Raw genomic sequence first — 24,451 nt, forward strand, 5'->3', positions numbered from 1 at the left:
AGCAATGTAAACATTGCATTGTTAAAAATGAGACAGACCGCTGGGATTTTTTTAACCTGATAAATGCACAGCTTGCTCAAACTTTGCTCAGTGATGACTGAGCTCCCTCAATCTCAAATTGAAACTGCTGTGGTTTGAAAAAATAAAAACATTCTCAAACTAGAAGCTAAAAGACTAAATTTTTCTAAAGAATCCAAAACTTCTTTAGACACCTGAGCACTCTAACTTAAGATGTAAACTGCAGGCAATGTCTAACACATTAAAAATATGCATACCTATTAATTTCAAGATTTCAAAGCATGTTTTTGCACAGAAGTATTATATCATACATTCACAATAAAACCCTATACCTATTATGTTCACAACATTGGCTGTTATATGCTAACCATTTAACAAACATTAGACACCAGTATAGCTGGATTTGGGAGACATAGAGATGAAATAAAAACGTTTTAAGGTGCTCATGGTCTGAAAGGGAAAAATAAAACATAAATGCATCATCACCAATTGCTGAATGACCTAAAACAAACATGCAAAGAAGGAACAAATGACTAACAGATATGAGGTGATAATTGTATGCTGAAGCAGAACCAGCATGTCTGTAGCCTGGAAAGGCAGCATTACAGGCAACTCAGAAGGCACAGTTATTGAAACAAAAGTGTGGAGAGTGAAGCCAATCACTCTGCATCTGTACTTCTCCAAACAGTACCCAACTGTTGTCACTTCTCCACAGTTTCCTGAACCTCCTCAGCATTTTACAGCCTCTCCTGTATCTTGCCAACAAAACTGCTCCCCAAGGCTCTGTCTTTGGTCCACCGTCCTTATTAGCTCTGGTCATAACAGTTCTAATCTGTACCTGCAACCCACCTTCTCCTCTGAGCTCCATCACTGTAGACTGTCTGTTCCAGCAACCACTTGGTTAGTTTGCCTAGGTAGCTCCTCATTACCTGTAACATTTCTCAAATTTATTTCAATCTCTTCTTCTGACCCTTTTTCAATTCTGGTTCAAGTCCTCCTCATCTCCTGCTTCAATAGTAGCCTTCTTATTGACCTTCTTATGAGACCTCTGGTCTCATTCCTTTGTCAGAGGCAACCTCTGCCATCTAATTTTTGTTTCTCCACTCTGATTATTCCTTTAAAAGATTAACTATGAAAATTTTATTTACTGCCGGTTCCTTGAGTTTTCAGAGTTTGGTTTTAGGCTGTCTTTATTTACTCAATAATTAGCCCCACAACTTCCAATATCAAAACATGGGCTAATGACTCCCAAATCTCTTATCTCCATCCTCAGAGTCCATGGTCCACATTAGTTTATCCAAACCCACAAATATTATGTCAACTTCAGCAACTGGAAATAAACATGTCAAACTGTACACAATTCTATATCTTCTCCCACCTCATTTGATTCTGACAGTATACACCATTGTTTACTGCCTACACTACTCACAAGAGTCCTCTGAACTAGTTTGCCTTCAATGTCATTTTCAAAAAAGCCACCATGACTGATAAATTTCATCATTCTGCTGCTGAAAATAATGATCAGTTGAAGAACATCAATTGAAGAATAAAATCCATGTTCTTTAACACCTACATAAGCCTCTTTTGTGTTAGTAATATAGACTTAATTTCAATTTCCTCATGTAGAGGGTATATCCTTTTTAAATGAGGAGGTACAGATATGAAAAGAAAAGATATTTCAGAATAAAGATTCTGAAATCTTATTCTTACAGAAATTGCCAGAGTTGAATTAGAAACACAAAACCAGTGTCACAAATTAATTAAAAACTGATAAAAATTCTTCAGGAATTCTTCCAACTTTTAACAAGCCAACAGGAAAAACTCAAACCTATCTCCATTTTTCTAGCTTTTACACTTTCCCCAACTTCTAGCTAAGTTAGAAATCAGAAATGATTCAATTATTTCCTATCATTGCAATGTCCCTGGAAGACAGCATGTGACTATGGTATCAACCATTAATATTCAACTATAACGTTTTCATAAAATATTGTCTATCCCTTAATGAAACCACCCCTGTAAATGACAACTACACTTATTTTTTACATAAGAGGAAAACGATGAAACAACACTTTATGCTACATCAACAACTGAAAAAGACTGTCTCATTCTGAAATCTTTCAATATCTACAATAGTCAATCTTGAAAAATTTTACAGAGAGCAAGAAGTTTCTAATAAAATCCATAGGGAAAAAAGTGTACACTAGACTGGTTAACATACCAGCCAACCTATCCTAAGTAAACGTAAGATACAGCCACAAGCAGGTCACTTTAACCTCAAGACGGTTTTAAAGTATTATGGAGAAATATTCATTCTGAACCGTTACAAATACTACAACTATTTTAAGCTGTTTCACAGAATAAATTATAATGCTCTTCGTAAGTAATTGGCAAAATTATTCCACACAGCTATAAATGTACCTGGTTTCTCAGACATACAGGCCACACATTTGCTGTCTTCAGCGTTGTTAGAAACACAGCATACTGTACAGTCCCAAGATCCCACAGGCCTTTTAAATTTATCTCCAAATCCTAAGGTACCAGAGGTAACAGTGCAGTTTGAAGATGAAGCAGTTGTAGTTACAGCACTTTCGGAAACCACTGTCAATGTCAGGGGTCGCTTCACACCAGTTCCTGGTTTGGGCGTTTCACAGGCCACACATTTCATTGCTTCAGGTTTATTTCGCACTAAACAAGTATCACAATCCCAAGATCCTATTGCTGGTTTAAACTTGTCTCCAAAGCCTGTTCCTGAGGCAGAAAGAGCAGCTTTGACACTTTTGCTTGGTGTCCCAGTTCCGGTCTGTTTAGCGCTTTCTCCTGGTGTCGATTTTACTGCTTGACAGGCTATGCACTTGTTGTCTGTAACTTTGTTTTGGAGCAGACATGTATCACAATGCCAGTATGACCCAGCCTTTACACTTTCCCCAAACCCAACTCCACCAGAAGAAAAGGTACTTATTGCTGGTCTTGTATAAACTTCAGAGCTTGTAGTAGTAGGCTGAGAAGCAACCAAATCTACCTTTGGTGAGGTGAAACCTACATTGGGATAGGGGTGAGAGGGAGAAAGAGAGGAATTTTCTAATCAAGGCATTAATTATAATTACCAAAAGAAAACATATTTACCTTATTGCAGGGTTATATATTCCAAGATGGACAACTTCTAAGTTGTTTTTCACCCATGCAATCATATTAGAATAGTAAATCAAAACATAGTTAAAATTCTACAAAAGATGCATGCATCACCTCTTCCCTCCCAGAATCTGTAGTTGGATGCTCTCATCAGATACAACTTACTGATATATACTACTGTTATTCACACTTTACTATATTGCGCTTTCCTGTAATATAGTCAAGCCTTTTCCTTTCACATCTGTTTTCTTTCAGGTGTTCCTTTGGCTATGCCAAACAACTTCAGTATCTATCATCTTTTAATGTTTGAGTCATAATACAGTGCTGTAGAAGCCTCTACCTTCAGCAAAACAAGCTGAACTGAAGAGGCATAATTATTTGACAGGTGTCCCTCTAAAGACAACAGAGTGGTAAAACTTGTTTTTTAATTATACTAAGCTCACATAAGCTTTAAAATTGTAGCCTTCAATGCAATTCCCAATGAGATGTACCAAACCTTTAGTAAGGCCCAGAAATATCAAAATGATTTAAGATCCAGGCTAACCTTGTAGAGCAACAGGTCAAATGTATGGTTATACAAAGTTCCCAAGCAGTAACTCAAACACAATGCCTCAAAGAGTAACCTAACATAAACACAAATGCCTTTCACACTCTAAAGTGTATTTATTTTCTAACAAAATGAAGGTGCATTTAAACAAGTAAAGGACCTATATGGAACAGGGTGGCTATAGGAAGGATTTTTTTTTTTTTTTTAAATCCATGGCCTTCACACTGAGCTATATCTCCAGCCCTTTTTCTTTTTTTAATATAGGCTCACTGGGTTACTATGTTATATAGGCTGGACTTGAACTTGCAATCTTCTTGGCTCAGCCTCTCAGAATACCCTGTTTGCAAGCATATGCCACACCATGCCCACCTAGGATGAGGAGAAATTTTCTGCTGCCCAAACTGCTGTCACTCAAATAATTCACTGAAGCTACATTTTATTTACTGAAATGACTTTTAATCATGGGATTAAAAGTCCCTTGATAAAACCTGGGACCAACTCACTCATTTTATACACACCACCACTATCAGTGATCTGTTTATCCAGCCTTTAGTACTAAAGGAAAAGTATAGTTGCTACAGGTCTTCTATTGGTATAAGGAAGTAAGCTACTTTTAGGCTAAAGGCAAAAAGATTCCACATACTCCAGTTACAACCAGTGGTCAACAATGTATAATTTGGCCAAATTTTAAAAGCGATCATCTCAGGCATTAGAGACTTCTTTTCCTTTTATATTGTCATCTTTTTCTAATATGGGCAGACATAATAGGGCAGGCCAGGGATCCCAGCTACTTGAGAGAATCAGGTAAGAGAATACAAAGATGTAGGTGAGCTCAGGCAATTTAAGTTACACCTCATCTCAAAGAAAAAAAAGGGCTAGATGTGTTGGTGTCACCTACAGTTCCCAGTACTCAGAAGGCTGGGACAGGACAATCACTGAGAGCGCAAAGGTCAGTCTAGGTTACCTAATGAGTTCAGGGCCAGGCTGGACTGTACAATGAGACCTTGTCTCAAAAAACAAAATATAAAACAACAATAACAAAAAGGAACAGAAAGGACTGAGGATGCGACTCAGTGGTACACAGTATCTAGGACACTAGAAAGTTAAAAGCAGACAGGATTTATATACACAAAGTGTGGCCCTAACTCACCAAATAAATCTGTACAATAAAACTACACACATGATACACTGTTTCTTCTAGAGTAGGATTTCTGTAATTACCATAAATGTGTAATACTACTCAAGTTATTTCACTCCTCAAGCAGTATACACCATTTTAAAAAAAGGCAAAGGAAACGCTGGACCAAATAACCTAAGTCTCCTAATCTTACTGTAGAAGCCTACCAGAAAAAAATCAAAACAATGAAAAAAAGCCATAAAACATATCCCATTAAGAATGCACACATCTGCTGGGTTTATCTAAATCCTGTTGAAGCTATCAAATGTCATAATAAATGGTTGCATATTCTTGTACTAGGCAATCACAAAACTGCAGAGATTTTTTTCCAATTTCAAATCACAAGTATTCTTGAGAATTTCTATTCATCCACTTCAAATTATCTGTCCTCATTTGATCATTATTTAAATACATGTATTGCACTACAATACTGCACCTTACAAAATAAATACAAGTATTGTCAACTACAAAAATAAACTTAAGTGCTAACTCTCACATTTTATACTGCAAACAAGTACTGTCCTCTAATTATATGTTACAATTAAGCAAATTTGTCTTTATTCCATCATATATCAAATGGAGAAAAAAGTGAGAGAGCTCATTAGAGAGAAGGTTCTGTTGGGCTCATTTGCTCTTTTGAATATTGGTCCATCTCTATCTACAGGTAATTCACTTTCCTTCCTACACTTCCTTTTTACACTTTCCTCCACTTCCTTCTTTGATCCTCCACTTCCTTCTTTGATCTACTTTCCTTTCCTACACTATCTACACTATCTACCTACTACAGTATCTATCTACTTTCCTTTCCTACACTTCCTTCTTTGATTTCAGGATTAATTCAGAGTCCTTGAATTCCAAAGGAATGAGAAAAGGTTTCTAAGACATTTCCCATAAAACACTTAGATCTGACCACAGGTAAAAAAAAAAAAAAAAAAAAAAAAAAAAAAACCACCCTCCTATGAAACTAGTTATAGTGTTTACAAGGCTAAATCACAACACAAACACAATTAAACAGTAAAATGAGATCATGACCTTGTAATTAACCCTTCTGTTTCCTGGGCAGCTATTATCTTACCAGGGCTTTTCAGAACATCTAGAACACTTCCTTCTTTCAGGACTTTTGCAGGTTTTAAAATGCTCTCATAATCTTCACTCTGCTTCTTACAGTTTGTACTGTTCACTGCAATGTTGTCTTGAGCTGTAATTTTTTAAAGTTATAAAAGATATTACAATAAGAAAAAACACTTGGCTTGAATTAAATGCATTTTAAAAATCTTTCAAAGATTCTTGAATCAATTTCTAAATCTCTTGAAAAAGTCGCTTTAATTTACTGAACAAAAGACTTAAAAGTACAGGTTTAATCTGCCATTACAATAAGAAGGTAAAAGCACATTCCCTCACCAACTCCCACGGTCACAAAAAAGTAAATTCATTCATCCAACGAATTCACTGAAAAAAGGTAAAACTGAAACACTGGGGAAAATATAATACCATTTATAATAAAAATTTTATAAACAAACTGCTTTTATTTTTTATAATCAAAGTGGAGAAACTTAAGTGAATCTGAGGTAAATTTTTAGGATTATTTTAAAGTACACTCACATAGAAAAAGGAGGTAACAGAAACATCAAGTCCTGTCACAAAGCAGTAAGTCATGACATCCTTTTTTGGGGGGCAGTGGGGTGGGTTGGGGGAGGAATTGAGCTCCTAACTTTGTACTTGCCAGGCAGGCTCTATCCACCAAGCTATATCCCCAGCCCAACATCCTTATTTCAATCAATTTTTTAAAATGAGAGAAGTGCTGAGAAGCTGAGGTGTAAAAATGACAGCACACAATTCCATACATACTACATATAAATGCACACATAATCAACTTTAAAAAATAAAGCAGTTTCTTGAAATATAATGCAATACAAAGTTACATTAACAAAGCTGGGGATTTAGCTCTGCAGCACAAATGCCTGCCTCACAAGGTCTTGAGTTCGATCTCCAATATCAGAAAAAGTACCTCCCAAAAAAATTACATTAACAAATAATTACTCATTAGATTACCACTACTGAAGCATTACCAAAATTACTGTTTTTCCTCAAAACAAGTCATAAAATTTCTTAAGGTCTATTCCTCTTCAACCCAGTGAAACTAAAAACAACTTTACAGTATTTGCTACTTTCTACTATATAAAGCTGTTTCATGTAACAATAACAATAATAACAACAACAATAATAATAATAGAGAAGCTGCAAATATCAGTCAAGTTCCTATACTACTTGCACAAGCTGTATTCCAAAGCCAAACCCTCTCTAGCTTCTACATATTGGCTAATTTTTTTTAAATATATCTTTTAGGAAAGGACAATCTAATTTTCAAAATTCTAAAACTCAGCAGATATTTTGAAAATACAGCACTTCTTTCTGTTTGGACACAATGACACATGCCCATAATCCTATCTACTCAAGAGGCTAACACAGAAAGTCATAAATTTAAGTCACGGGGGGCAGCATGGAAATATCTCATGTAAAAAAACAAAGAAAGGGAGAGGAGTGAGATGGGGAAGGAATTGGAAGGGGAATGAAGGGGCAAAAGGAAAACCCAAATAAATACTTTTCAAGCAGTGGTGCCAAATCTATGGGGCATGTGCTGCAGTAGGCTGCTTTACCACTAAAAGCTCTAAAAGGTTTATCATCTCTGGGACAACGATTTGGGAGAAGAACTCCCAATATGTGGCTATAACATGTCTGCCTATTCCCACTAGACCCTCAGGCTCAGTACACTCCTGTCATAATACCTCAGTATGATCGCACTGGTATATAAAAATCAGTATGTTCTTCCTACATTCAGAATAAAATCCAGTTCTTCATCATGGTATTCAAGAATTTTTAGGATTTAAGCTGTTTCTACAACCTCATCTATCATTCACAAAGTATGCCACACTTTTGTTTGTGTGACACAGCGTCAACAAGTTTGTTCTTGTTCCTGTGCCCTTGCAGTCAGTCTTCATTTCTTTAGGAAAATCCTTAGTCAAACTTCATGACCTGAGTAACTCAGTCCAAATGTTTTTCCATTTCTCAAACAATGAAAACTACAATGTTTTAATTAACTGATTACTCATTTCTTTTTCTAAATGTCAGTTTATTTATTTTGAGACAGATTCTATGTAGTTCAGGCTAGCTTTAAACTCACTATGTAGTCCAAATTGGCCTTGCACTCACAGCATCCTCCTGCCTCAGCCTCCCCAGTGCTGTGATTACAAGCGTGTGCCACTGCATCTGGCTTCGAAATAACAATGTCTTCAGTCCAGAAATAATGCATACTATCTGTATATTTAAACATGTAACTTACAAATAAAAATGTGAATTAAATAGAGTTAAAGATCCATCACAATTAAAATATAAAAACCTTAAATTTGAAACTTCATTTATAACACACTTGTCAGCTTATTTTTTATTAAACAAAAATGGTAGATACATTTGCTATTCTATCAATATGCTCAAAACTGAACTATAATAGCTTTCTATCTCTTGAAGGTAATAGAATTATTAGAAGAATAGTCGCTTCTGGTTGCTTTTTAAGTAACAGCTAATTTAACTAAAGGGAAAACATTTAAAACAATTACCAAAGGGAAAAGCAAAAATTTGATACACGCAATTGTGTTTTTGCAAAAACATTTACTTACCTGAACTACTTGTAATTGGTTCTGAAGTACTACTAGAGCCAGAAATTTCTGTTTTCGCAACAGGCATACTAAAGGTAAATCTAATCTGTGAAGAGCAACAAACATCAATTGCTTTTAAACAGAATGTAGTTTAATACAAGTCAAAAAGTTTATTAAATTTCATCTATTTTTAAGTAACATACAGTTCTTCATATTTTGTAATTTCTAAAATTGGAATTCATGAGGTAGGTACCATGTTTTGCACCTACAATTTCAGCACCTGGGTGGCTGAAGGAAGAGGATTACTTAAGCCCAGGAGTCAGAGCAGCATGAGAACACAGCAAGATGCTGCGTCAAAATATGTGAGCTGAGGCAGGGATTGTGACATACACCTGTAATTCCAGCACCCAGGAGGCTGAGGCAGGAGGACTACTGCGAATTTAAGGCCAGCCTAGGCTAGATAGTGAGTTCAAACCAGTCAGAAATACATAGTGAGACCCTGTCTTAAAAAACAAAAATTAAAATTAAAAGGAGCAAGTTGGGAGGAGAAGGTACAGATCATAGCTCAATGAGTGCACTTGCCTAACATATATGAAGACTAGATTCAATACCCAGCACAAAATAATTTGAAACGTATCTATGTATGTAAATATAAATGCAAATTGCGATTCTTATATTAAATACCATGTCACATTGTCATATAATTTTAATTTCTTAGACATTTTTACTTTTCAAAACAGCACATAAAATGATGGTTGTATTCTAAATAGCCAGTTCTCAGTATCTGAATGCTATTTTCTAACAAAAGGTATGAGACTTTTGAAACAATGATGGCAAGGAAATTATATTGCATCTGCAACACCTAGTTTGTGACAGAAAACTAGGACACAGTTAAAAAGAAAGGCAATGTATCCAGGTGCCAAATCTTGGACAATCTGAACATTTAAACTTTATTGTTATCCAAAATGTTTCTTGACCATTAAGGAACAAAAACACATTGTATGATAATAACAGCCCATTACTTTTCAAGATAAAAGATGATTCAAGAGACATATTAATAACTACATGCAATATGATTTAACTGATTAGGCAGGTCAGTCTTTTACTGAATCTAGGACTAATAGAAATAAAATAGCAATTCAGGGACATCTGGGAATGACAAGGAAATCTAAATACGGGCTGTATTATTGCATCATGTTAAATTTCTCTTGGGTATAACTGTACCCAAGATGGCACCCTCTTCTTTGAGGACACATGGAGAAACATTAAGTCAGTGATAGGAAATCTTTTAGAACTTTAAGGTAACAGCAAGCCGGCTGCAGCACACGTGCCATAGGTTCGCTACACTGTACTAAGTGAATCAGCTGCCTGCATCTCAACTGTCAAATGGTACAGGAAAAAATGTGCACATACACACATGAAGTGAAGAATATGAGACTGTTCATTTGAATTTTCTGTATCCTGAGTATTTTTTAAGTTGGAAATAAGAATTGTTTCTTACTATCAACAGCATCATAGATGGATACATACTACAACACGGAAAAACTCCATGCTTGCTACTTACAGATGATGGAGATAGTACAACTGCCTCCGTAGATATTACAATTGGAGATGAAAATCTAAACACAGGGCTACCAGTGTTGCTTGGAGAGGTCATCTGTACCTATTTTTTCCCCCAAGCATTAAGAAATGACACAAAAACGTTACTTAGAAAAAGAATATAAACAGACCTTATGAAAATTATTTTTCAAAGAACATAAAAGTATTCTCATTCCTTTTATATTTAATTCATTTTTAACCTGTGGCAAAATGAAGAACTGCTATAAAACTTGGCTACCTTTTGGAAGAAGAATACATACAACCTTAGAAGTGGACATTTATCTAAAGGAGAAAAATAATGTCTCAAGAGCAGATTCAAGATGCTAATGCTACCTGTAAAGTAAAACTCTATACCAATTTCTACCAAAACAACGTACTGGAAATAGTATTTGAAAACTTGCAATTGTCTCTTTCTAATGTATTGCATAAAAGGTAAGGAAGGTTTTCATAAAAATGTTGGGTTTTTTTGTTTTTTTTTTGTTTTTTTGGTGCCGGGGACTCATGACCTCACGCTTGCCAAGCAGATGCTTATGCAGCTGAGCTTAATTCCCAGCCCCCACAATGTTGTACATTTTTAAGAGTAAAACACATTTTCACTTCTCTCCCAACTATGGAGATCATACATAATTGATAATACAATTATGTATTATCAACCACTGCCTTTGAAAAACACTTTTCTAAAGGAAAGAATATGAACAAAAAATCACCTCATTTACATAATGGTTCAGTACCTTGTGGGTCAATGATTGAGGACTGAAGGATGATGGACAGGAAGTTGTGATCTCAGGAGAACTAAAATTGAAGGTAGGCAGTGAAGAACTGGAGATTGGTAGCGATATTTTCGGTAATACTGGTATGTCCATTTCCTAAAACACAACAAGGTTTATAATGATATTTTCTATTTTGCATGTTGTTCTTTTATTTTCAGGTAGAACTGATGAAGTTATAGGCAAATTTAGAAGGGAAAAAGGTAGTAACATCATGCAGTATTAATAACATGGTCTTTTAAATTACAAAAGAATATCTGAACCCAGCTGTGCTACCAACTGTTATGTAACTGAGAACCTACCCGCTCTCAGAATCAATTTTTTCATTGGTACTAAGATAAGAAAGTATTTCTCTGTACCACACTTGTGGTATTAATACAGAACATAAAAGCTATATAGTATATGGTCTTGGCATGTGAAACAAGCATTTACCAGCCAACCCTTGAGTAGTGAGCCCTATTGGTTTTTTTATCCACTAGACCAAAAACATCATCCCAAATCTCCAGTAACTCAATGAGAAAAAAACAGTTCTACTTCTGCTAGTGTTACAGTAGCTTATATCCAACCAATGATCTGACTGGTAAGTACAAATTCTTGGAAAAGACATATTTTAAAAAAAAACTATCAAAACTGGAAAGCAATCAAAGGCAGGGAGAAACTAGATGGCAAAGAACATTTGGAAGAAAGGAAGAGCACCCAGTGAGCTTTCTGACTGCTCTACGAGTACAAGTGCAAGTTTTCCTGAAAAAAAACTATAAACCTGTTAAAAGAATCAAAGGAGGAGCCTGCAATGACCACAGCAACCAGTAAATGATGCAAAAATAAAAAGCCACAGAAGAGGTCCCCAGAGTCTGCAAGGAAACCAAATCTCCCTCGGACCAGTAAATTATACAGGTGTAGTAGATACACCAAGCAACCAAATCAAAGTACAATTTCAACTGCTGCCCACCACAGAGTTCAGATAAATTCACTAACAACTTTAGGATACAGTTTATTGTACACAGATCAATCACACCTCAATAAAGCTGATCACAAAAGGGGGGGGGGCAAAATAAAGACATTTTTCAGCTTTCATCTTTTTCCAGACAAAACTAAGAACCTGGTGTCATAAAGCCCCCTTCACAAGTTCTCTGGGCTAAAGTGGAACAATACCAAACAGAAACACAGATTTTATAAAGAAATGGAGAATATGGGAGCAAACATAAAACAGTTCTCTTGATTTCTTTAAACACACAAAGCTACAAGAACCCAAAAGCAAAAAAACCCAAGAAGTATATACTGTGGGTTTGCAGCCTGTTTAGGTGTATTAGGTTTAATACAAATGATCAGTACAGCAAAAAATGGCAAGGAAGAAAAACAGAAAAGTCTATATTGGGCTGGGGATTTAGCTCAGCAGCATAAGCGCTTGCCTTGCAAGCAGGCAGTCATGAGTTCGATCCCTGGTACCGATAAAAAGGAAAAAAGACCAAAAAAAAAAGTCAACTCTATACTGCTGCAAGATTTTTAAACTTTACACCAAGTAACACAATAGTAATATAGCAGTCTAGAAAAAGTCAGACAGATACTATGATCAAGAAGAATGTTAACAAATGCAAAGAGCCAGAACTTCAAAGCAGACAAATAAAGCAGAATATGAGCCAGACATGAAAGTACACAATTGTAACCTTAGCATTCAGGAGGCTGAGACAGGAGGGTTACACCAAGTTCAAGGCCTGCCTGAACTACATAAATGTGGAAAAATAAAAAAATAAGTAAATAAAATGGAACTCTACTAAACATTAAAAAAAAAAAGATGGGAAAAAGAAACAAAGAAAAAAATGTTCAGATCTTAATCCAACAATATCAATAATTATGTCAGGTATATTAACTATAAATGGGTTAAAGCATTTCAATTAAAAGATAAGACAACTATATACTGTCTATCTAAAACTTAAAGAAGCTAAAAGTAAATGGTTACATAAAAGATATATCTTACAACTAGTAAGCATAAAACTTACTCTAATAGTATAATAGCTGTACCAATATCTAAGTAGATTTCAAGGCAAAGCATATTTCTAAAAGATTTTTAAACGATATTTAATATTAAAAGGACAAATCATTAGTCATACAACAAAGGTAAGGTTAATGTTCTGATTGAAGGCATCAAACTACATGAAGCAATAATTGATATAATTAAGGAAGGAAAGATAAATCCAACAAATAAAAACTTTCAACTTTAATCACTGTTCAGTAATTTAACAGATTAACCATACTGCCTCCTCAAATAAAAAAAAAAGGCTGATGCAAAATCAAGATCTAAGAGTCATCTTATTAACTTGCATTATCCCCAAACAAATACATGAAATCTATTCAACATTATCAATCCGAACATAAGTTGGGCTACTCTGAAAAACCAATACACTTCAGAGTATAAAATCTTGATTTCAATCTTTTTCTAACTATAAAGTTAAATTAGAAATGAACAAATACTGGTCAAATAGAGGTTAAATATATCTTTAATTCATGGGTTAAATACAAAGTAAAATGGGAGAAATTAGAAAAAACAAACCATCTAAAGGCAAACAAAAAATATTATTTTGTAGCTGGAGGCCAGCAAAGTTTCTCAGAATACAAACAACGGTAAACATAATAAGGGAAAAAGATGAATTCAAACATAAAATTGGCAACAACTGTTGATCAAAAGATACTGTTAAGAAAATAGACAGGGCCAGGGCTATAGTTCTGTGGCACAGCACCTGCCTGGCAAGTGAAAGGCTCTGAATTCCATTCCTGATACCAAAATAAAAAGGGGGGACCACAATGAGAGAAAATACTTAAACATGCACCTGACAAAATAGTTGCACCCAGAATTTATTTGTATTGAATAAATTTGATAAAACTATCACTTTTATATTTTGTTATCTTATACAAATTAAGGAAAAAATATGCAATTTTTGGTCATTATTTAAATAACTAAACTGATAAAGTGGTCAATATTCAAACACTTAAAAATATACTTTACAAAAATGTTCATAGCAGCTTTATTCAAAATAGCCAGGAATGAACAAATACATAATAAATAACTGTATATATGTGAAATTACAGCAAAAGCAAAATGAAAATAGTGGTTGCCTCTATGGTTAGAGGTTATAGAGGTGACAGGAACAGACTGGGAAAGAACGTTAAGTACAGTTTCCAGGATGATGAAAATGTTCAGTATTTCAACAGGAAGACAGTCTGCCTGGGTTACACAGGTATAACTATTTGTCAAATGCACTAAATGGTAGTCTAGGAATTTTACATTTTACTACATGTTAGTTTTTGCTAAATTAAAAAACAAAGATTTAACAGTACTATATGCTTGAAGCACTTGGGGGTAAAGTGCATTGCTCTCAATTTGCATTGAAATGTAAAAAAAAAAGGGAGTTGGACAGATGGCTATCTGACAAAGCAAATATAACTAATCCAAAGAGCTATGTATGTGTAGCACTGTACAATAAATTCAACATTTCTAATTCCTGAAACATTATAATCAATTTGGAATGAGAAAGGCAGATAATCTTAAGAAGCATCTGGACATACACAAGGAAATGTCTTCCCTCTCCAACCTCTAGCCTTATCTTCTTGTCTTTAGGATCCTTAAAACATCAACTGTATAACTATTAACTTGGGGCTGGGGATTTAGCTCAGCGGCATAAGCGCCTGCCTTGCAAGCAGGCAGTCATGAGTTCAATCCCTGGTACTGGTTTAAAAAAAAAAAAAAAAAAAAACCACTATTAACTCATACTAATTCATTTTCTTTGTATCATTCAGCTTGAACTAATCCTGTAATTGCATTCATATCCCCCCAAGTTTCAACTTAAGAGGACCTAAGGGGGTCCAACTAATCTAGGAGCAAAATGCCGAGAATTCTACTAAGTAGATGCTTACAGACAACTCAAGTTGAACACACAAATAATCAAACATTTGATGACTTACTACGTATTATCTTTGTCATACCTTCACATGAGTTATCTCACATGAGATAAGAGGGGAAAAACGGCAGTTAGAAGTCACTCAGCTATTAAGTGATCAGCTTGTATCTGACAACATCAATTAAGTTTCTCCAAACTCAGGTCCATTATATTCTGCTCATCTCTCCTATACCAATCAGCTTTTTAACCATTAAAAAAAACCTGACATCATTGGAGCACTCAGTCTTTAGGAAAAAAAAACAAAAAACCTGACATCACAGTCCAGATAAAATGCCTTTTAATAAGTTTATTGACTGTAATAATCCTTATAAATTTCAAATCTAAGATAAGGTAAAAGCTAAAACACTCTTACCATCTCATATTACAAAATGGGCTATTTTAAATACAGATATTTATTAACTTCACTGTTTAGTAAAACAAAGTACAGCAATTTTTATTAAGTACTAACTGGACGTGAAAACAGCACAATTTTATTCTATCAAAAAAAACTCCCATCCCATTTAACTTTTCCTGAAGGCCCATTAAAACATCAAAAAATTCTCAGTATTTTACCAAAAAGTCTTACTAACTATAACTCAACTAAGACAGCAGTGCTCCTTATCTGGGAACAAAAAAATCCACTGTGTTCAAAATATTTACAGTATGTATCTCTAAACCTATGTTATTTAGATAAAAGAAAGTGGTAGAAAATGTGGGCAACTATCCCATTAGTACAGTACCTCTTTCCTCAGCAATCTGGAGGCTATACTCCAATGTGGAAAAAACCAGGGATGGAAAGGGTTGGGTGAGAGGCATCCTGGGATGCAAAAGTGACAGTTGGCAGTTGGTTGGAATGGGGGGGGGGGGTGTCCAGGTAAAGGGGGTTGTGACTGAGACAATGGGGGAAGGGGAGCTCATAAAGTTCTTTAGAGGTAATATACCACATAAGAACAAAAGTAAATTAATAAACTCCAAAAAATCCCAATACAGCAAAGACACACTAAACAGGTATCTCAACGACAGCTAAAATTAAGTGATAGAGATCAACCTGAGCTCCACAAGATCTTAAGAGATCTTTTGTTTGTTTTTATTTTTGTAGCAGGGATCAAACTCACAACCTCCTGCTTGCCAGGGGAGTGCTGATGCAGCTGAGCTAAATCCCCGGCCAAGAGATTTTATCTTTAAAAGACTGAAACAGAAGGAAAATGAGCAAATCTATATAACCTGTATCTATCAAATATCAATATTTTCATCATACAAAGATAACCTTTACTAAAGGCAGGGCTATAAACATTAGCGAAAAATGTTAAAACCTTACGAAAATCAAATACCAAATTCTTTATATATACATATGGTGGCAAACCTATGACTCGTGTACAGCCAGGTGTTTGCTATCATTCTGAGCTCTAAAAGGTCCGCCATCATTGTAAACAAACTATTTCTTCGGGGGTTGGAGTACTGTGGGTCAAAACTCAGGGCTATATACATGCTAAGTAAGCATTCTGCCACTGAGCCAACATTTCAAACCCAAGCAACCTATTTCCTAAATGCAATTAATAGTCTACATTAAAAGCTTTAATAACAAATTAATTTGCTACAAAAAGTACAAAATTGTATAACTAATGGCATCTAAGACTGAAATTTTCTTTGAAGATGGTACAATACAGAAAAAACTTTTCAGAATACTCCAGAAGCAGAGCAACAAGCAGAACCTAAGGAAAAGTGAAGAATCCCAGACCAGTAAGTGAGCTAAACCTATAACATAATCTCAAACATCATGGCAGTGTAGACCATGTGGCAGAAAAGAAATTGCCAGAAAGTCATGATTCTGCCAAAAGATGCAAACTACCGCCAATTTGTAAATGGGAAGTTAAAAAGCAAAAAAGAAAGCCCCTCCCTTTTCAAATAGCCACAAAAGAAAATACCAGCAGACATGGGAACACTAGGACATCCAAAAATTTCTACCAAAATATAAATTCATAGCAAAAGATATTTAGTGAGCTAAATAAACCTTTAAAAAACCCTCAAGTTGGGGCTGGGGATTTAGCTCAGCGGCATAAGCGCCTGCCTTGCAAGCAGGCAGTCATGAGTTCGATCCCCGGTACCGATAAAAAGGAAAAAGACAAAAAAAAAAACCCTGAAGTGATCTAACCTGGCTCAAGTCATTTATAAAGAAGAATGAAATGGCATGGTGGCACATGCCTACAATCCTAGCACTCAAACTCAGAAGGCTGAGGCTCCAGGATCAATGATCATTGTGAGCCAAGGCCAGCCTGGGTTACAAAGTAAGTTCAAGGCCAGCCTAAACTGCAGTGTTAACACTGTCTCAAAAAGACTGGAGAAAAAGAAAAAGTAGATCATCCAGTTGTCATATACTTATTTCATTCCTAGAGAAAATACTGCATATGGGCAGAAGAAAAGATGTTTCAATATTCATCTTAGCATGTATTGAGAATCAAGCCAGATACAGCCTGATAGTAGAATGGATTAATTGTAGTAAATCTTCATGCTGGATAAATCCATAGCAATGAAATTACAACGTACAGTTACCTTTCACAACATAAATCACAAAACAACAACAACAAAGAAGTAGAAAAGACAGCAACTATATGACAGCATCAGCCATTTAAGGGTGCAGAAATAAAACCTTACAGAAATATCCCAAGGATCAAATAATTCAAAAGCAATGTTTTATTGGAAGAATGAATATGGTCTTGTGTTTGTGATAGTGTATGACACTCAAGAAATTTATGAAACTCAAGAAAGTTCTTCTACGTTGGTTTAGGTTTTTGGCACAGACACTCTGAAGAGTATTTCAACAGTAGATCAGTTCTTACTCTGGATTTCCCCCTAAAGCCCACCCAACAGTTCTGTCTTTACAACCACATACTGAAGTCCTTATAAACCTCAAGAACCTAACATATATAATCCTACCTCCTCCTCCAGAGGTTTAGAAGCAACAACGCGTGTTCTCTCTCGTCTCATCTTGCCACCTCCACCACCTACTCCAGAAGATAAACCATTGGCTGCAGGAATACTGAAATTTGGATACGAAAAGCCACTAGCAAATAGAAAGAAAATCAAAACAAATTGATATATTATTTTGGTATATAACTAAACAGCAGAACTGCTAACAAGAAAATATTCAGCTTAATATAATTTTTAAAACTGACGAATGTACATCAAGTTTCTACTTTTATTTCCCTGGAAGATGTTCATAACTCATACATGGACTTTACAAATTAAATACGAAGTGGGGCCAGGGATTTAGCGGCATAAGCGCATGCCGCCAAGTGCTAGGTTGTAAATTCAATCCCCAGTACCAAAAAAAAATAAAAAAACAAAACAAATTAAATACAAAGAAATTCAGCTGTATATAGAATGACATTACCTTTCTTGTTCTCTATTTTGTCTGAGTGTCATATTTTTTTCATATCCAGTCTAAAAGAAAAAATAATATCTTTTAATGTCATCCTTTCCATACATTTTAATATATGGAATCAGGAATTTGACTATTTTTTTCAATTACTAAGCCCTGAAATTTATAATTTAGGCACTGCCTTATGAATAGTAACCAACAGCTAGAGTGTGATTATGCATACAAAATAATCATGGATAGATTGAGAACATGCCTGTAATCCCAGCACTCAGAGACTGAGGCAGGAATTCAAGGTAAACCACAACATACACAGCAACATCCTGTCCCAAAAACGAAAGAAAAAAGAGAAAAGAAAATACACACATTCTAGACAACAACTAAATGTAGAAAATGGGAATTTTTTTCTTGCTTTTAGACAACTGGCAACATCAAAATAAAATCTGGAAGTAAGTGTTATACTAACATTAAATGTCTGGGTTCAATCACTGTTAGGCAGCATGTAAGAAGATTCCTTATGTGTAGGATAGAGAAAAAGATAAAGGGCTCAGAATATAGTGCAGCATTCCCTGGCTTGATTCCAGTATGGGGCAGGGGGGAACACAAAAATTTAACATTAGTTACAAAGTTTGGAGAGAAATTCGAGGAAAGCATATGACAAAATGTGAGTGACTAGTGAATCTAGACAAAGCAGTAATTGTTAATCACTGAACCATAAATCGTTTTTGCAAACTTAGTAAACATTTTAGATAAATCACACAGAAAACACAAACTCGTAACGTGGGACATTTTAAGACAACTGGTCTGCTCTCTTCAAAAACCAATGTGTTCAGCAATTAAAATCTTTGGCATAAATTCAAGAGAAATGAAAAATATGCTCCACAAGAAGGAAAAAACAACAACAAAAAGCCACTTGTACACTAATGTTCATAGTGGCATTATTAGTGTTTACTACAGCCAAAAAAGTAAAATAATCCAAGTATCTCTCAATAGGTAAATAAAATCTGTATGTATGTATGCATGTGTGTGTACACATATACAACCCATACAATGAAATCATTCTCAATCACTGCTAAAACATGGGTGGACATTAATTATTAAACAGGAAGAGAATTTGGGAGAGATGAGAAGAAAACATTCTAAACTTATGGTGCCAGTTGATTAACTATATGAACATACTAAAACTACGTAACTATAAACTTTAGATGAATTACTTATTATATGACTGATCTCAAGAAACAAAAACTGTAGCCAGGTTAAAGGTTCAAAGTATAGAAAGCTAAAACCAAAAGAAATGTGCGGATCTTCATTAGATCCAAGTTCAAAAAAGTAGCTATAAAAAACATTTTAAGTTCAAATGAGAAGTGAAATAAGGGAGAGGGAAGAGGAAAACAAGAAAAGGATAAGATAGAAAAAAAGAAAATGGAAAGAAAGCTTTTGTAAATAAGAAGTAGTAAAGGGGAAAGGAAGCAGGATGGGAAAAAGTAGCAGCAAGATATACCAGGCACAGGTACAAATTCCCTATGATGAATGTGATCATTATGTACATCTAAATGTACTAATAAACTTTAAAAAACATGGAAAAATAATTTTAAAAGATCTACCATTCATAGAACTTCTTAGATAATATTTCCTGATAACTGTTTATCTTTTTCTCCCATTTTAATTTAGGTGAGTTTTATTTTTTCTCTAAATCATCTGTTATATTTGCCCTTTGCTCATTTTCTATTCAGATGGTTTAATTTTTATTGATATGCAGACAGTCTAACATGGTTAGTGAATACTATGGATGTTATCTCTGCCTATAAAATATTGCTGGTATTTCTTAAAAACTTTTTTTTAAATGGTCTAAGAATTAAGTAATATAGTACTAAAGACTTAACATTTATCGCCACAGTTGACCTTATACAGAAGAATGTATTTAAATGCATGCCAAAGTACTTGGGGGATGAAAAATCATGATGTCTGAAATCTACTTTCAGCTATTCAGCAACAAAATAAACAAGACATAAGGATAAAACAATGCCAATATATACTAATAAACATTAATTTAGGATTTGGTCGAGGTAAAAGCTGTTTTAGAGACATACCAATTCATAATCATCACTCATTATCAAGCTTTACGTATTATGTAATTATCCAGACTATAATGTTAAGAGTAGCTATACTTTAAGTTTTACTCATTCCCATCAATATTCAAAAACTGAAGACAACAAACTCATACTCACATTGTCCTTTTTATCTATTCTCTGATTAGTCTTCCTTAATTCCCCAGATGGGGTTAGAGATGGCTTAAAATAAACAGTTCTATTTGTTGCTATGGAAATTGGCTTTGGGGTCATAAGTCTCTGAACAGGGGGATGCTGAGAGTCCACCTTATAAGGAAACAAAAATTGAAGACAAATATTTTCATACATGTAGCAATGACTTGTCACAAATATTTGACAATAGCTACTGTGATCTAGAGACCATGAGTACTTCTTACTCAGTAGACGCAAATAAATACTAACTAGAAAAAAATATGTAGAAAACTAACAATAACTGAATGAGAGGCATTTATTTATATGCTCATATGTACATATATAGAATTCTGTATCTTTCATAGACTTTTCATTCCAAACTTAATGACTTTTCATGAACATATACACAGGACCACACAGAAAACAAAACTAAGTAATACACAAAGCAGTTACATTTAAGCTTTCACTGGAATTTTCAGTATATTTTAAAGCTGGTTTTTCTCACATTTCCCCCAAATTACTACCTATATTTTCTCAGAGTCTTCATTGAAATACAAGGAAAATATTTTAAGTCAGTTTTTTTACCCACTATTATTTAAAAAAACAAGCCACACCTAAAATCTTATAATGTAAGTCTACTTGATTCTAAAAGGAACAAATTTTATTGTCTAAGTACAGTACACAAGTGTTTTGGTAACAGTCCTTTGCCACAGTGCCACAGTGAAACACTAAAAATCTTGTTGTTGTAAGATCACTATGAAGCCAGGACCTACTCTGTACAGATTGTTACACTATGAATGGAGTCTTTTCACTGAGCAACAGCTGTGAACAGCACTGGTTTCCAAGGCAAAATCTCTATATACTTACTAGGCTTGCTTAAATTCTTTTCACAAATATGACATTGTAACTCAGTAAGACAGTCTACTTTGTAGACTATTTTGTTACACCTGTGAAACATGAACTACAATACTGCATTTTTGTTTTCCCTTTTCTAGCATCCACTGAGAAACTTTTATTTAAATATATTCAACCATTAGTAAGATTCTTTGTTATACATCCAGATAGGTTCTCACAAAATGGGCCTCAAACTTGGACTCGCCCTGTCTCAGCATCCCACGTAGCTGAGACCATAGGCATGCATCACCACACCCAGATCCCATTAATTACTTTTACTGACAATAAGCACAAGCCTAAACTTTTCCTTTTTTTTTTTTAACAGTCTGATATAAAGGGGGGATCTGAGAAAAGAGCTTTAATTAATCAATCCCATGACAGCTTTAATAAACTACCTACTACCCAATTACAAATACCTAGGTAATTCTAAATATTGGACAGCAACGCTCTTAAGAAAAAAATTCAATCTTAGCTTTCTTCTCTGCAACAATTTTAGCAACAGTAAGTAAAACTTTTGTTTCTCCCACAGTGTTCTAAAAAGTCAACTTGAACCACATAAAATACACTAACAGAGTACCAAGATATTTGCATTCTACATTTTATTAGCTCTACTAACCCAGAATTATATTTTAGCTGGCTGATAAAATAGGTACCAAACTGGGGATGGAGATTTAGCTCAGCAGCATAAGCACCTGTCTTGCAAACAGGCAGTCGTGAGTTCCCTGGTACCGATAAAAAGGAAAAAGACCAAAAAAAAAAAGGTACCAAACTGAAATTCTATCACACAAAACAACTTGATATAATGTCATCTAATAAGTTTGCCAAGATAACTACATTCAATGGAAGTTTCAATTCACTGAACATCCAATTACTAAAGGTTTCAAATTTTGTTCACTCCCATTTTATTAATCAAAAGGTAAAAAGCAAGCTATAAAAACTAGCAACAACCTGAAGATGGAAATGGCAAATCACCAAAAAATAATAAATGGATAGCTCTCAGAACATGCACAACCAAGTAAAAAGACGATTTTTTTTTTTGGGGGGGTCTTTTTCGTTTTTATCGGTACCAGGGATCGAACTCACGACTGCCTGCTTGCAAGGCAGGCGCTTATGCTGCTGAGCTAAATCCCCAGCCCCAACACGCTTATTTTCAAATGCATTCCCTAATGACTATAAGCGGACCTTACTAACTTTAAATGACAAAGTTGCTGATACGTACTTTGAATAACTATCTTACCTTTTGTCTTTTGCTCCAAAAAGCTGTATTGTCTATGCCACTCCTATCAAGAGGCTGAAAAAAGTAAAACAGTAAGCATTAGAATAGATGGGAAACTGAAAAACATGACTGCCATCATGTAATAGGTTTAAAAGTCAACTTACAGAATTCATAGAAGAGACAACAGATGGAATTCTTTTCACATCCTATTAAGTTAAAAGTAACAAAATTTACTTTTTGTGAAAATAAAAATTTTCCACTGAATTCATACTTCCTTACACTTCTACATGTAAATAGGATTTTAAAAACTTACCGCTAAAGGGCTTGACATCTTCTCTAAAGATTGCAATATTCGTCGAGCTGTCGAACTGGTCACACCATAAGACTGTGTGTTAAGCTGCTTAGCTTTCATCTGTTTTCTAACTGGTGCCTGCAAAGAAAACTCTTCATTAACTGTTCAATGTAAGACTGAAGGTACCTATTCCTATGCAATGAAATTATGTACAAAATAGAATGGCTTTCCAAACTAAAATAAGATTAGTGTACTAGCAGCAACCCACCTCTGGGAGGTGTCATTGAAAGTTTAGGGTTTTTTTCCTCCTAACATGTTCATTAAAAATCCAAATCTCTGTCTGAGAAGTTACTTTCTATAACCAAAAGTGATACAATGGCATATATTTCTATAAAGTAAGATCTGTCTTTTGTCTTACATAGTAGAAATACGACAACTGATAAAACATCCTAGCAATACCTTGTGCACTTGGCTTCTTAGAGCTTCAGTTCACCTACCTACCAGTAAAAACAGAACTGAATTCAGGTCTTTAATATGCCCCTAGTTCTAGCTCTCCAAGAAAGGAACAGCAAATCAACTTTATCCCAAACCTGCCAGGTTCAGATGCATACTTCAGTAGCAAAGTACTTGCCTAGCAAACTTAAACCTGCTAGGTTTCATTCCTAGAACAACAAAAATAAACAAACAAAAAAAACCCACTAAAAACAACGACAACAAGAAAAAACATCATTTATAAATATCTGAAATCCTGAGATTTTAAAGGATAAGACTTGGTCTTGGCAATAAAGAAAAAAGTAGCAGGAACACATTAAAAGACTGTTCTGTGAATCAGAGGCTTATAACAATCTTAATAGTTTAATATCTTAGAAGTGAACTAGAAAAAGTTACTGTCATCAGACATGGTGGTACATCCTTATAATCCCAGCACTTGAGACAGGAGGATCGCTCAAAGCAGCAGGACTACACAGCCAGTTCAAGGTCAGCCTGGACAACTTAGCAAACCTTCCCCCCAACACACACAGTTACTGTCAATTAAACAACAACAAAAAAAATACTTAAAGTTTCAACTATACTAATTTCAAATGTTTGCTATGCTTGTTTTAGACTTTTATATAGAATTATCTGTCATCTTTAAAATATCAATGGATATATGACACACATGTAATTCCAGTACTCTGGGAGGCTGAAGTTAGAGGATCACAACCTATGAAACTCAGGGAGACCCTGTCTTAACATTTTTTTAAAAGCCTGGGTTCAATTCAGAGTACCACCACCATAAATTTTTTTAAAAAGTCAAAATCTTTAATGTAAAATAAAAGCATTAAAGAAATATGCAGCAAACAGAATTTTTATTATCTTCAACAAAATGGCACAACAAAAATCAGAATGATGCAATTTATCTCAGTTTATTATTTCTTTTGTCTTTTTGAGACAGGGTTTCAATATGTAGTTCAGACTGGCCTAGAACTCATTTTGTTGCTCAGGCTGGCCTCAAACTCACAGCAACCCTCCCCTCTCAGACACGACCCTCCTCTCTCAGACACACTGAGTGATTACAGACGTGTCCACGTTCAGGTGATTAGTTCTTTAAATTATTCAATTTCCAACTGA

At 34.8% G+C, this 24,451-nt stretch overlaps 1 protein-coding gene across 2 annotated transcripts in view; it reads right to left on the reverse strand.

The window, feature by feature from the left end:
- The window catches only part of Nup153 (nucleoporin 153), a 70,025-nt gene that overhangs the window by 14,717 nt on the left and 30,857 nt on the right, over positions 1-24,451 (reverse strand). For both annotated transcript variants that reach the window (XM_063259936.1, XM_003468757.5), the window contains exons 6-16: positions 22,862-22,978; positions 22,713-22,754; positions 22,570-22,623; positions 20,427-20,573; positions 18,214-18,263; positions 17,757-17,883; positions 10,855-10,989; positions 10,089-10,187; positions 8,546-8,630; positions 5,947-6,069; positions 2,437-3,054 (exon numbers count right to left, since the gene is read on the reverse strand). In XM_063259936.1, the coding sequence (XP_063116006.1) occupies positions 2,437-3,054; positions 5,947-6,069; positions 8,546-8,630; positions 10,089-10,187; positions 10,855-10,989; positions 17,757-17,883; positions 18,214-18,263; positions 20,427-20,573; positions 22,570-22,623; positions 22,713-22,754; positions 22,862-22,978 (1,597 nt within the window). The remainder of the gene's footprint in view (positions 1-2,436; positions 3,055-5,946; positions 6,070-8,545; positions 8,631-10,088; positions 10,188-10,854; positions 10,990-17,756; positions 17,884-18,213; positions 18,264-20,426; positions 20,574-22,569; positions 22,624-22,712; positions 22,755-22,861; positions 22,979-24,451) is intronic.

The sequence above is a fragment of the Cavia porcellus genome, unplaced genomic scaffold, assembly GCF_034190915.1.
Source record: "Cavia porcellus strain 051 isolate PalLab524CR breed Dunkin Hartley unplaced genomic scaffold, mCavPor4.1 scaffold_13, whole genome shotgun sequence".
NCBI classification, from domain to species: Eukaryota; Metazoa; Chordata; class Mammalia; order Rodentia; family Caviidae; genus Cavia; species Cavia porcellus.